This window comes from Anas platyrhynchos, chromosome 5 (genome assembly GCF_047663525.1).
Source record: "Anas platyrhynchos isolate ZD024472 breed Pekin duck chromosome 5, IASCAAS_PekinDuck_T2T, whole genome shotgun sequence".
Lineage (NCBI taxonomy): Eukaryota > Metazoa > Chordata > Aves > Anseriformes > Anatidae > Anas > Anas platyrhynchos.
The window spans coordinates 10,462,763-10,475,736 of record NC_092591.1 but is presented as its reverse complement, the minus strand read 5'-3'; the positions used below and the strand labels follow the sequence as shown (position 1 = coordinate 10,475,736).

Genomic DNA, 12,974 nt, shown 5'->3' with positions numbered 1-12,974 from the left:
AACCGGATATGTGAAAGAACAGAACGTTCTATCAACAAACTGCTTAGGCTGAAAAAAAAATCCATCAATTGTAATCTGCTAAGAATACAAAGGAAAAGGGGGGAAGGGATACAAAGGTAATTTCACTTGTGACATTTTAAATACTTATAAGCAGAGAAATAAAAAAAGTGTAGATATCTGAAGCAAGTTTGGCTGTGGCAGCCAAAGGTTCATAATTTCAGCAAAACAGATCTAAAAATGCACCGCAGAGTAAACCCACCAGCTTATCAGTACTTCCTAATACTGAAGTTGGCAAAGGTTGGCTGGATATAGTTCCTTGTTTTAAAGCAGTGTCCATGCTTGATTCTTTCCAGTCTGTGTTGGAGATCTGAGGGGGTTTTACCACAGGGGCTGAGCTCTGCTTAAGTAATGGCCAATTTCCATCATTAGCTTGAAAACAGATGAAAACACTATTTAAAATAATCCATACCACCATTGTAAACAAGCAATAACAACACGCGAAATGGAACAGGTTAGATTACAACAGGATTAAGTTGATTCCAGAAATCAGATGAAGTGCTATGTTTGATTCAGAAATCAATACCCAAAGCCCAATCACTGTATATATAACATGCTGTTTGTTAGTCTTTGACATTTGAATTGTACCACAAATTCCTATAGAAAAAAGATTGTTAAAATTTTGCTTTGAGTGTTGCACATTTTACTATTAAAAGGCAAAGTTAAGTTCAGAGAAGAAGTCTTTACAGAAACACTTAAGCGTATTTCCTTTGGTACTCTCCAGGAACACTGTCAAATTATGACACACGTTAAATCTACGTCTCTGTGTGGACTTACTCCAAATTTAACCTATTGTTAGTGGGCTCATTGACTCATAACAGGAAGTAAAACTCATTTTAAGAATGTGGTAGAACAAAAGCCTGCATTCCTTTACTGGATGTGGCTCTTAACTTACCTTTTGTTTTTTCCTCTACATACTCACCTGATCAGCATTGCCTCAGAGATTTAATTTTAAAGAAACATATAAAGTCAGCTGACAACAAGGAGTCACAGTGCCAAAATACAAGTCATGGACTTTTATCTTCATTGCATGAAAAAAAATCATGCACAGCTGCATGTAAACTGCGGCAACAAATCCTTAACGAATCCTAGATGGTTTGATACGTTACTTTATTAACTGCAACAGACTATTTACTTTCTGTTCCCCAAGTGAGAGAGTTTAAATCACCTTATAATTAGATCTGGCTTACAGTAACTATACAGATCCTTGGCTAGATTCTAAGGCTTAAATCTGCTTTTAACAGATCAAACTTTAGATGTCTCTAGGGTGACCAGAGATCATTTCTCCTTCCCTATCGCCTGCAGTTAACTTAGTAGGGCATTTAGTAAAGATGACATGTAACATTTTACTAGGCCATGGCAACTAAATGGGGGGAGGAGATTAACTGAGATTTCTCGACCCCATAGTAAACCCACAGCAACAGCCCATAGTAAAAAAAAAATAAAATCAAATAACAACCAGGCATTTAATGGCAATGTTTCCTGTTTCGTTTCACTCTTAAGCCCCTACAAAATAGAATCAGCAAGACTATTGCTAGGATTTTATGCCATCCTCTGTCTAGTATAGATGACAGCCTAAGAACAAGGTACATAAAAATATTTTAATTACATTGAATTTAACTTCCCCACTACTTTCTACACGAGCCTCCTCCTTTTTAAATCCAGACCCTCTCTCCTCTTCACTTCTGTTTCATTCTACTTCTGTAACAGAGTGTAACTGCTCCCATCTTCTCGTCCTTCATATGACAGTCTGGCAGACTGGCAACTGTCACGCACTTTGTATGAGCACACCTTTCATGTACTGCCACAACCCAAGGTGGATCTCATGCACTTAACTAAGCTGCTGTTGCGATCCCCAACTGCAGGGTATGGCACCAGGTGCTCACAGGAGGCAACCACGCAGCATCTTCCTTCTGCCTTGGGTTTGACTCTCAGCCACCCCACAGCCACTTCAACCAGCTGGATTCATTTTCTCTTCCAAATGTACCCTCTTGTCTACCTGCCTGTAAGACTACCCAACACCCAGTGCATTTCAACTCCCCCCAACCAGATTTGTATTTACATAAATAAGACAGTGACATAGACACACAAGTTCCTGTGTATTTTCTCTGATTTTACCTAAAGATTATTGTAGGTCTGGATCCATGATACTTGCTGCAGCAACTGAGGTGTAAGCCAAGTATAGCATTTTTGTCCTGCTGAAGTCAGCAAGATTCTTGCTATTGACTTGGACAAGGTGAGCTTTTATCCCACCTCTGGGGCCAGTGCAAAACAGAAACTCTCAAACTTTCACACAAAATAACTCAAGCTAAATGTGTATATATACATCTATCTACTCCGAGATAGACTAGAACATCCTTTGGTGCTTACCACAAATTTTCTAATAATAATTCTCAATTTTTTTTCAGTGAAGAAAATTCATCCCTAGAATGCCATTGCAATACTCTAAGGATGAATTTGCCACAAATCCATTTACTTCAAATGCGAAAAGCAATTTCTAAACAATTTTATATCTCAACAGCATCTACTACATACCAGCCCACAACACAAGTTCTAAAGATGCTGTTTAATATGCATCTGTATGCAAGAGCTCAGATGACCATATTAAAAACTGAGTTCTTAGCTAGCCAAGTATCTTCTACGGACTCACAGTGCTGGGTGTCAAATAGAGTAGGTGCCAGACGGATGACATTGTGAACAGCAGACTGAAGAGAAGTGGGAGGTGACAGAATAGGATCCGCTATTATGTCTAAATCAGAAACCTTCCAGGTGTCTGGAGATTTTTTCACACACCCCCAGTCTGTTTCTATCGGACACACCAAGGCAGATCCAGTTACACAGAAAAAGAAAGAAAAAAAAAAGTAGTGGAAAAATTAAAACAATGACAATGGAGAAATTAGAACAGGAACACACAGATAATGAGAAACAAAAGCATGACAGTTGAAAAAAATCCCATTTTTATTTCTTCCAGGGAGCACATAAAATTCTCCTAAAATAAATCTATCTTACTGGACTTCTTTCAAGTATGCTCAAAGTAATAAATACAAAGTCAGTCCTAAGGTAGAATAAGTACTTTTATAAAAATCAAAGAGCTCTCATTCATAGATCTTAAAACCTTGTGAGGTCAGTCCAGAAGTATGGATGTGTTTCTAGTAACATTAAGACTTATAGAACAGTGAATTATTTCTGGTTTGTGAACTTAAAAGTTATGAACTGTCCCATATATTGGAGAAGAATCCACATATCCAAATCCCAAACTGCTGCAAATCTGTCTTTTCACCTCAGAATTAAATCCTTCCATACTCTTATTTTTTTCTATAAAAGCAGTGATTGGGTTTCTATAGCCTATGAATCAAACTAAAGATATTGTTAGATCACTAATATCATTGGAAAATGCAAAGATTTTTTTTGTCTGTTTGTTTAAAGTTCTGTTGTTTATGTTCACTTCCTGACTTTGGGATTTTTGGGATTCCTGTTGTTCTTTCCTACAGACATAGGGAGGTTCTGATGGTCTTTCCTTCAATCTTTTCCTCCCTGTTTGGAAGCATGTTGCAAGCTTTGCTGGCGTATCCAGCTTTAAGTATTGGAATGCATGTGAATATTGCAGAAGCTTTGGTCTAGCAGTCTCATCTCTTACCTCATTTCTAGGTCTCTCCTAGAAGATCGTGCTAAATCAAGTCCTGTGATTAGATTGATTGGACTGTGCATTTTTTATTTTTATTATGTATATTTATTTGTATTTATAAATCAGTATTTATTTGTATTATGCACGTTAAGCTAGCCACTTATTAAGAACTCTGATTTTGCTAAGATGTGAGCACACAAGGGAGCTACACCAAAATGAAAACTTCATGCACAAGTGTCATGACTTGCTTCTGTTAGTCTCCAATGTAAATTTAAAAAAGTGTCTTCTATTTTACAATACAGATAGAATTATTAATTTTGGGAAACATGGGAATCAATTTCAGTTATGCAGAATACTCTAGAGGGGCAGCTCCTTCACTAATGAAGGCAGATAGAAGTAAACACCATCAATGCTAAGGTTATGCCACTTTAGAAATGCTTCAAGAACCACAAATACTCATCTCTCTGTAGGAGCAAAAGCTTCCCATAGTTTTATTGCATTCTCCTACTTAGTCTCCTTCTGGGAAGTAGTATTATTTTTACTAGTTCACTAGTTTTGGTTTGCTGTGCATATACTATGAACAGTTGTTTATAATATTTTTTGCCACCAAGTTGATTTCATTATGATATTCAAACACACAAACTAATTCAAAAGCTATTAAGACAGAACAGTTAATTCACAAAATCTGTAAAGGAACATGTAATCCTTTTAGTGTTTTACCACCTAGTAAAATCACAAAGAAAACATACTCTACCTTCTGAGAAAAACTCATGGGAAAGAGCTGAAAATGGCTCATACCAAGCAAGTACTGTCCAGTGAACTTGAACACATCTAAACATGCCTTTTCTGCTACAGAAATTATCTCAACACAGGATCTCTTACAATTATTCCTTTTCTTATTACTCCTTTCCAAATAATATATATTAACGATCATCACACTTAGGTGCTTACCAGATTTTGATCTCCCGTGTGTTGAGCTAGAAGCAATGGTGAGAGACTGTGGTTTAACTGGATCTACTGGTACAGCGTAAGTGCCAGCACTTGGAACTTGGATGTAAGGTCCTACAGCTGCCACCCGTCCTGAAGCACTCAAAGATGATTGGGGTGATGAAGTTCCATTAATACGATTCAACTAAAAATCAGACAAATTGAAACGTGAATTTCCATTTAATCTAGGCATTTGTGCATGAAAAGGAGGTCTGAATTTAGTTATCTGGAACCATGCACTGTAGCTAATTCACTTTAATAAATTACTCCATGTTATGCAAAAAAAAAAAAGAACTAGGAAGACAATTTTTTTCCTTAAAACTAACACCTCAAAAATTAAATTTCTCAGGCACAGCACATAGTTTTCATGAAGAAAACTTTTACTGCTAAAGGTCTCTTTTCAATGTACCTTTTGTATAAATGAATAAATTTATTTATTGAAATCAACACCTCCAGCTAGGAATACACAGGGGAATCCATAAGTGATGTCTCTAGTCCTCAGACAAAACGTCTACTGATTTCTAGTCAAAGTCCCAGACAACTATCTGCTAATTTTATCAGACCCTTTATTACATTTTTATCATTTTTTCTGTTCCAGGGAAAAACAAAGACAAACAAAAAACCTACCTTTTTGATGCTTTTATGCTCTAAAAAACAGCCCATAATGAAACTTCCTACAAATCTATACCATAAATTTTAATCCAGTATGGTGTGTACAACACGCACACAAAAAAGCAGCAGTTTTCTCTTATCTATGGAAAAACTTAAAACTATTTTAAGAAGTCTACTACTTCTATAATGGGCTCTTTAGATGTAACTGTACTACTCAGCTGGGAATAAAGTGACATTCTATGTAGAATTAATAGGCTGCTGATAAACTAAAGTGTGGCCCTTTGAATAGTTTATCTTACAGGAATGTTTTCTTTTTGACGTGCCTCAACTTTTTTCTTGTATAGTCGTTCACGCAGCTCATTGATTCGCTTGTCCATCATGGCCACCTCCATATTACGTTTGTTTAACAGTTCTTTCTGCTGCTGAAGCTTGGAGTTCTGCTCCTGATTAAGCCTGTTCCGAATCTGAAAGGAGAAAAAAATATTAAAAAGCAGCACTTGTTAGGACAGTTACTTCATTTTGTCTTTGCCAAGGTTGTTTTTAACATGTTGTTAAAAAAATAAATAAATGATGCAACATGGATCAGCCATGTTCTGACATCTGATTGTATGCTTCCACACAGCCTGTCAAATTACCATGAACAACTAACTGTTATAAAGAAAACATTAGGACATGCTATCTTTTGCTAAGCTATTGGACACCTCGTAAGCATGTAGCATGAATCCCATTTATACCAAGTGGACTAAAGAATTAGGCAAAAATACATTTCATAAAGCAGTTCCAAAATGAAATGTTTCCTAGAAAACACTTGTTAAAAGTTACATTTAACCACAATGGAAGTTTTAATATCATGGAAACTAAATAATAATAAGTGATATCAAACTTGCACAAGACATTATGCTCTTAATTCTGTTTCCACTTCCACACAAGTTCTTGATGCCTGGAAGGGAAGTTAACTGAACTGCTAGCACCCGATCTGGATATCAGCTTTTTCTCTGCATGGGGATTAAACTGAAGCCTTCACAGCAGGTTTCCAGTAAATACGGAGACTGATTACCTTTATAGTTTAAATCAACTATGACGTCCTGACACATTAAGTATTCTTAAGTATACTGTAAATTTTAAACAAAAACTGGACAAAATTCCAATGTGAATGGAATAGTTAATTACTGATGTGAAAGCTACTCTTCAGATGTACCAATATTTTTGGATAAAGATGTAAGATAGTGAGTGGTACAGTGAATAACATACGAATATAGTGTAGCTACATTAGTATGCTGTATAGCATACTGAATAGTGCAGTGAATATAGCTCAGCTTATAATTTTGATTATTTTCTTAAAATGATACCTCCTATATGTTTCTGTTTATTTACATTCTCCTCATAGCTATATTTTCACAATATATTTTAAAATTACTCTTATTTGCTGCCCAGTCACGTCTCCAAGCTAAGACAAAATCTAAGGGAGTATGCTATATCCAGTTCTTTGCAAATCAGAAAGGCACTGAAACGAAATTTTCTTTTGGAGAGAGATTACAAGTACTTTGTGCACATTCAGTATCTTCCATACTGCTCAGAAATGCCCTTCAGAACACTTTCACACTTTGCCCCATTATATGTATGAGCAACAACAGAAATAGTTTTGAAAGCTAATGAAATCCTGTTTTAAGAGGACACTTGCATTGACATTCTGATATTTCAATTTTATGAGATCACAGAACAAAGTGTCCACCCATAAAGGCAGTAATATGGCTTATTTCAACTGTCATTTAAACTGTATTTCTCAATATTTTACCTGTAGCTCCTGATACAATTTTTTTAATTCTACTGCTGCAGGTCCTGTTACTTGTCCATTGTAAGACTGAAACCCATTCAGCTTCCCCTTCCGTAAGTCTTCCAGTTGCTGAGTAAGTTGATCCACTTTTAATACTGCAGCCTGTAGCTCCTGCTGCTTCTCCTGGAACATGGCACTTATATGCTCAATTTCAGTTGCTAAAATTAACAAGATAACAATAATAAACAAGTGCAGGAGATACTGATAATTTTTAATTTTACGGGTATTGCTAAGAATAACGTACTAGTTTTAAACCTGGTGTATTCATACGCATAATAAACTACTTATAATGCATCAGGAATTGTTAACATTTACAACAGATACTCTAATTACTTATGACTGTATAAAAATAGATAATAAATTACACCATGTATAAATTTCCTAGAAATTTCTGGCAACCGTTGTATGACAAATAAATATTCTATGTGAAATCCTGTTACAGTGTATGACATTATTTGCCAGATATACAGTGAACGGCAAATAAAATTGAATAGTATACTTAGAAATTCCACATACACAGATTGCCATTCATGATCTTGCTATAATCCACTTGTCCTCTCATGGCACGGATTTTTTTCAACTTTGTCTCCTGGGTTTCAACACGTTCTTTAAGTTTTTGAAGCTTTTCACTCTCTGAAACAGACTGCTGCTGACGACGTTCTTGCTGCTTCAGGTAACGCAAACGTTGTTCCTAACAAAATAAAAGACAAAAGGTACTTGTTACCCTTGTAGTTATAGAAAAAGTTGATTTAGTAAAGCCTATCTCTATGATCACTGGTTTTTGGTTTTGTTTGTTTTGGGGTTTGTTTAAGCTTATTTTCTTCCCAGCAATCAGAAAAACTTGTATCTAGTTAAAACATACACTTGTCCTCCTAAGGAAAAAAATACCTCTTTAAAACAAATTTGTTAAATTTATGGTAAGAAATTCAAAATTTTAGACCAAACATCAATTTTACATATTTGTGAAACCATGTATTGCTTGAAGAATCAAGCCTATCAGTCAAACCCTCCTTCTGGCATTTGGCTTCTGCTGCTGTTAATACTTTTCCTACCATACTCCAAGCATCCCATGCGTACTGTATTTTATAACACCAAGAACAAAGTCAAAAACATTAAACCCACTCTATTTAGATTGTCACACCTCAGACTTCAGAAATATAATAGATGAATATATTTGAAACGGGCACATTCTCATCTCACATCACTGTTACTATATCGAAGTGAATGAGCTAGTATATATGAACACAGAGCCGTGGGTGGTCTATTATAGATAACAAAGTGGGCCTCACAAAAGAGAAAAAAACTAGCAATGTTTTTATAAAGACACACAACTGTTGCTTCTTTAACCACTTAAGCTTATTTGAAGTGACTTGGGTGCATTGATCTGTACCCCTAAAACCCACATTTGCACACACTGACAGAAATTTGTATTTATTACAATCCCTGTATTTTGTTTGCTGCTAATTATTACCTTAGCAACCAACATTTGCTGCTGATTTTCAATCTGCTGCTGTTGTCGGGCTGCCATGTCTTGAAGTTCGGAGAGAGTGAGCTCAACACGTGGATTCCCAACCTGTAGATCACAAAACGTTACATCAACGTGGTGATGTACATGGAATGCTCTGATGTTAGAAACTAAATCCCCACTTGTCAGAGGAAGGCTAACACTCCTTCCCCAGTCCTTAGAAGAAGAAAAATGATGGATAGCTGTTAGAGAGGAAGACAGACCAAAGTATAAAGAAAGGACACAGTTCACGCACATACCAGTGACAGAAAAAGCAAGAAGGGGAAAAGCAGATGAAAGAGAGGAACACTAAGAGACAAAACAAAGAGGATAAAAGAGACCTCATGCTACATTTAAATTTGCTTTCTTAAGATGTTCTGTAGAATTGGCATCCACTGCTGATATAACACACACAATAGTAGACATGCAAGCAGGAATATTAAGCAGGAACTGGAAGCTGAAGCTTCTTCCCTTTGCTAACACTTTCAGTGTAGGTACCTTGGCAGCTTGAATTAGCAGTACGAGGGGGAATGGGCTAAAGTTGCACCAGGGGAGGTTTAGGCTGGATATTAGGAAGAACTTTTTCACTGGAAGGGTTGTTAGGCATCAGAATGGGCTGCCCAGGGAAGTGGTTGAGTCACCATCCCCACAGGTCTTTAAAAGACATTTAGATGTAGAGCTCAGTGATAACAGTTTAGTAGAAGACTTATTGGCGTTAGGTCAGAGGCTCAACTCAGTGATCTTGGAGGCCTCCTCCAACATAGATGATTCTGTTGTTTAGCATTATTTACATTGTGCAGGACAAGTACACACGAGAACCGTTAAAAGAGGTTGTCACTAAGCTCACATACCAAGACTGTGAAATGTCATGGAATCCCAATGGGTTGGAAGGGACCTTAAAGCCCACCCAGTTCCAACCCCCTGCCATGGGCAGGGACACCTCCCAGCAGATCAGGCTGTCTAAAGCCCCATCCAGCCTGGCCTTGGGCACTTCCAGGGATGGGGCACCCACAGCTTCTCTGGGCAGACTGAAGCATTTAAGATCAGAACCTGTGAAAAACAGTCTGTGCAAAGTGAAGTGGAGTAAAGGTGATCCACTTTGGATAATTAATTAGCCATGACTGTGTGAACTCTGAATGAAGAGAAGACCCCAACCCCAAATCCACCTCTCTCAAAGTGAAGAACCAGTGTCATGTGGAGAAGCTTTCTCCCCTCCCTCCAGGGGAAAAAAAGACAAAACAAAACTCTGTATGGCTTTTATTTAAAGATGTCAGGATTTATTTAGCTGCTGATCTCAGTCTGACAGACTGAGCAGAACGGCAATAATCCTAGACAAGAAATGTTGCTGAAAGCACCACAGGAAGATTTCAAATAAAAGTTGTTCCACAGCAGGGCTTGCTGTTCTACTTTCACTTTTCACCACAATATATACTTTGTGGTTTAAAAAAAAGGAAAGAAATCTTTATTATCAATGACACCTCTTTTGTTACCAAAGCACGCTTTGGAGAAAGACAAAAATTATGGGGGGGAAAAAAGCTAGATGAAAATTTAGCACTGGCAAATCTGAACTCTGGTGGAGAAGCAAAGCCAGCTTTGTTTAGAGGTCAACCACACAGCAATAGATCACAAGGGATGAAGAAAAAGGGTGAAGGAGGTGACAGTCCAGTGTGTGTGCTACAGGCCTGCATTATTCCATGGCAAGGGTAGTGCAGGTAACAGTGCTGCAGTATTAGTAACTGTGCCCCAGCTGCTCAACCAGGGGGGCACCGGACCTACGGAACAATTTCTCCAAATTTCTTCCCATCAGTGCTTTATTGTAATAGTAATGCTACAGCAACTTCCTATTCGGGGCTTTAATACAATCTTTTCCCCTTTTCTATAAACAGACTTTATACATATACAATACACACAAAAAGCTTTAGCACAGCTAAAAGGAGATGGGAATTCTACTCTAAGGCTGGCAAATACAGAGATGGCAAAGAATCCCATTATTTAAAAGCTCCATGGTAGGAACAAGAAGGGCAGCTAGCAATTGCTATAAAAATAGAAATCTTTGGTCTAAATTATAAGTGTTTAAGGCCTTGTACTGAATAACTCATAGACAGGAGTGGGGTTTTGTCACCCTTTTTGCATTTCAAAACTAACGCATTTACAGAAGTCAGGGTACAGAGGCAATTATGAAAATTATTAAAATGTATACAATTCTGTGACAATCTGTGTGTATTGTGTGTTTCCAAAGATGAATATCCTGTTTCAGTATATTCATAGTTTTGCCACCAAAAATAAGTAATTTAAATCTCTACATTAAATTACTTCAATTCAACCCTTTTTTCCCTGCTATGCAATCACAGGAAAGACTGCAGTTTAACAAGACAAATTCCAGAAGCTGACACTTGCAAATACCTGCTTTGCTACTGAAGGGAAGACAGAAAGAAGGAAATAAAAAAAAAAGCCACAGGCTTTGGATTGCACATTTTTTTCCTGAAAGAGAATAGCAGCCTTTGAAAAATTATGCCCAAAAGCTGAAAGTTCACAGCAGTCCAACATTTGTTGGAAGGTATTTTACACGTAATTCAGTCAGGTGATGGATCAACACAAAAGCCAGACTACCACACTGCAATACTTGAATAAACAATGGAGTATCTTCACCAAACTACATGACAATTACTATTAGTAAGCCACGCTGAAATTATGTGATTTCCTATACCCCTTACAGTACATCACTGCTGAAAAAGCAAAAAGAATTAGAAGTTTTGGATATACTGAGAATAGAAGTGTGTTGAATGAGTGCTTACAAAGTAGAATGTAGTCTAAAAGTTTTATAGATTAGGAAAAAAATAAGAAATCCCACTAAACACATTCCCCACACCAATCAAGGAAGTACCAGATTTTAAATCAGATCAAGCCTGATCCCAGAGGAAAGCTGCTCTACTTTTCTGGGCCCACTCCAGTGACTTCCAACACAGTTTTGTTGTGATCCCATCTGACAAGATCCCCTACAATGCCTGTGCTTCACTCTAGGCAAAGTAAAATTCTCCTCTAAAATATTGTCGACACCAAGTATTTCAGCCACTCTGAGTGTCTTGTTTCATATTCCTACAAATTGCTCAAATATCATTTCTCCAACCAATGCATAATATGAAACTGATTCTTTAAGCTTCAGTCAGGAAAGGAAAATATTTGTTTTAAAATAGATTGCCTTTTTTTTTTTGTACACTTGAGCTCCAATTAGTGTTTCATGTTTCTCCATGTAATTATTGAATACATCTCAAGATCAGTCACTAAAACAAGCCAGATTGGGAACGCTAACTTTTAAAGTTGTTGCATCTTAAATGTACAATATAGACATGTCAGACTAAAATTTAATTACAGAGAGTTATTGTCCTTCTTTGAAGATTTTCTGTATAATAGATTATGGAGCAGAATTTTAATTCTTACTGGAAATTACAAACCCTCTTAATAGTCATCAGTTATTAAAATTATTTTTGGTGCAAAGGTCAGTCAAAAAAAATTATGTATTTATGTACAGATACAGCTGTATAGAGTAGTGTAACTGAAACAAAAGGTAAAAACCACACAAAGCACAGATTTTTCTATTTCAAAACTGCTAGTCAACACAGTAATTAAAAAAAGACTGAACTTAATAGTATTTATTTATTTTTTAACTAGCATGACTTATGATAGATGATTTCTTCACAACATTCTTTAATAAGGCCAAACAACTTGTGTGTACTTGTGCTGCTCCCAGGAGGTGTTCTGGCTCTGCTGACTTCTTTGGCATGGTTTTCCATCAGAAGAACCTAAATCTCTGACTCTGTAGGGTATTAAGTATTAAGAGGGACTCAGAACAGTTTGAAGTCTACCCTCTGGATCGCTGATTTTAAAAGTCAAAATATGGGAAAAAATAGTAGTGTTTTTCCAATACACATATGCTCTGTTTCAAAAACAGTTGGAAACAAGTTTTACCTATGCAAGTTATTCCCAATGCTTCTTCTCCTTTCTACTTTGATGATCAGTTAAAGTTTACACTGACAACTCATTCTATTTCTAGTAATACTTTTCAGTCTAACGCTGTCCAAGAAATACATGGTTTACATTGCTAAGAGATCTTGTTAAAATATACACCCAGACTCTAGTTGCAGTAAGCGTACAGGGGTTATGCATTTTTCAAGGTAAGCAAGCCATTTTACTTCGTAAAAATTACAGATTTCCTAAGTGAAAACTGTAACCCACAGTGCACAATGACTATAAGAACCCAGTTTGTAAAAACACCAGTTACAAGAAGTAGTTTGACCCAAAAGCTCAAAGTTTTCACTACTTTAAATAAGCATATTTGAAAGTGTATCTTACAATGC

General features: G+C 36.7%; 1 protein-coding gene across 8 annotated transcripts in view; it reads right to left on the bottom strand.

The window, feature by feature from the left end:
* PPP1R13B (protein phosphatase 1 regulatory subunit 13B) overlaps nt 1-12,974 on the bottom strand; it is a 70,432-nt gene that overhangs the window by 8,629 nt on the left and 48,829 nt on the right. For 4 of the 8 annotated variants that reach the window (XM_027458032.3, XM_013108868.5, XM_013108866.5 and 1 more), the window contains 7 exons: nt 8,587-8,688; nt 7,632-7,806; nt 7,077-7,273; nt 5,581-5,745; nt 4,634-4,814; nt 2,708-2,863; nt 260-429 (listed from right to left, as the gene is read on the bottom strand). In XM_027458032.3, coding sequence (XP_027313833.3) covers nt 260-429; nt 2,708-2,863; nt 4,634-4,814; nt 5,581-5,745; nt 7,077-7,273; nt 7,632-7,806; nt 8,587-8,688 — 1,146 coding nt within the window. The remainder of the gene's footprint in view (nt 1-259; nt 430-2,707; nt 2,864-4,633; nt 4,815-5,580; nt 5,746-7,076; nt 7,274-7,631; nt 7,807-8,586; nt 8,689-12,974) is intronic. The other 4 variants (XM_072038243.1, XM_013108870.5, XM_013108867.5 and 1 more) reach the window with 3 other exon arrangements.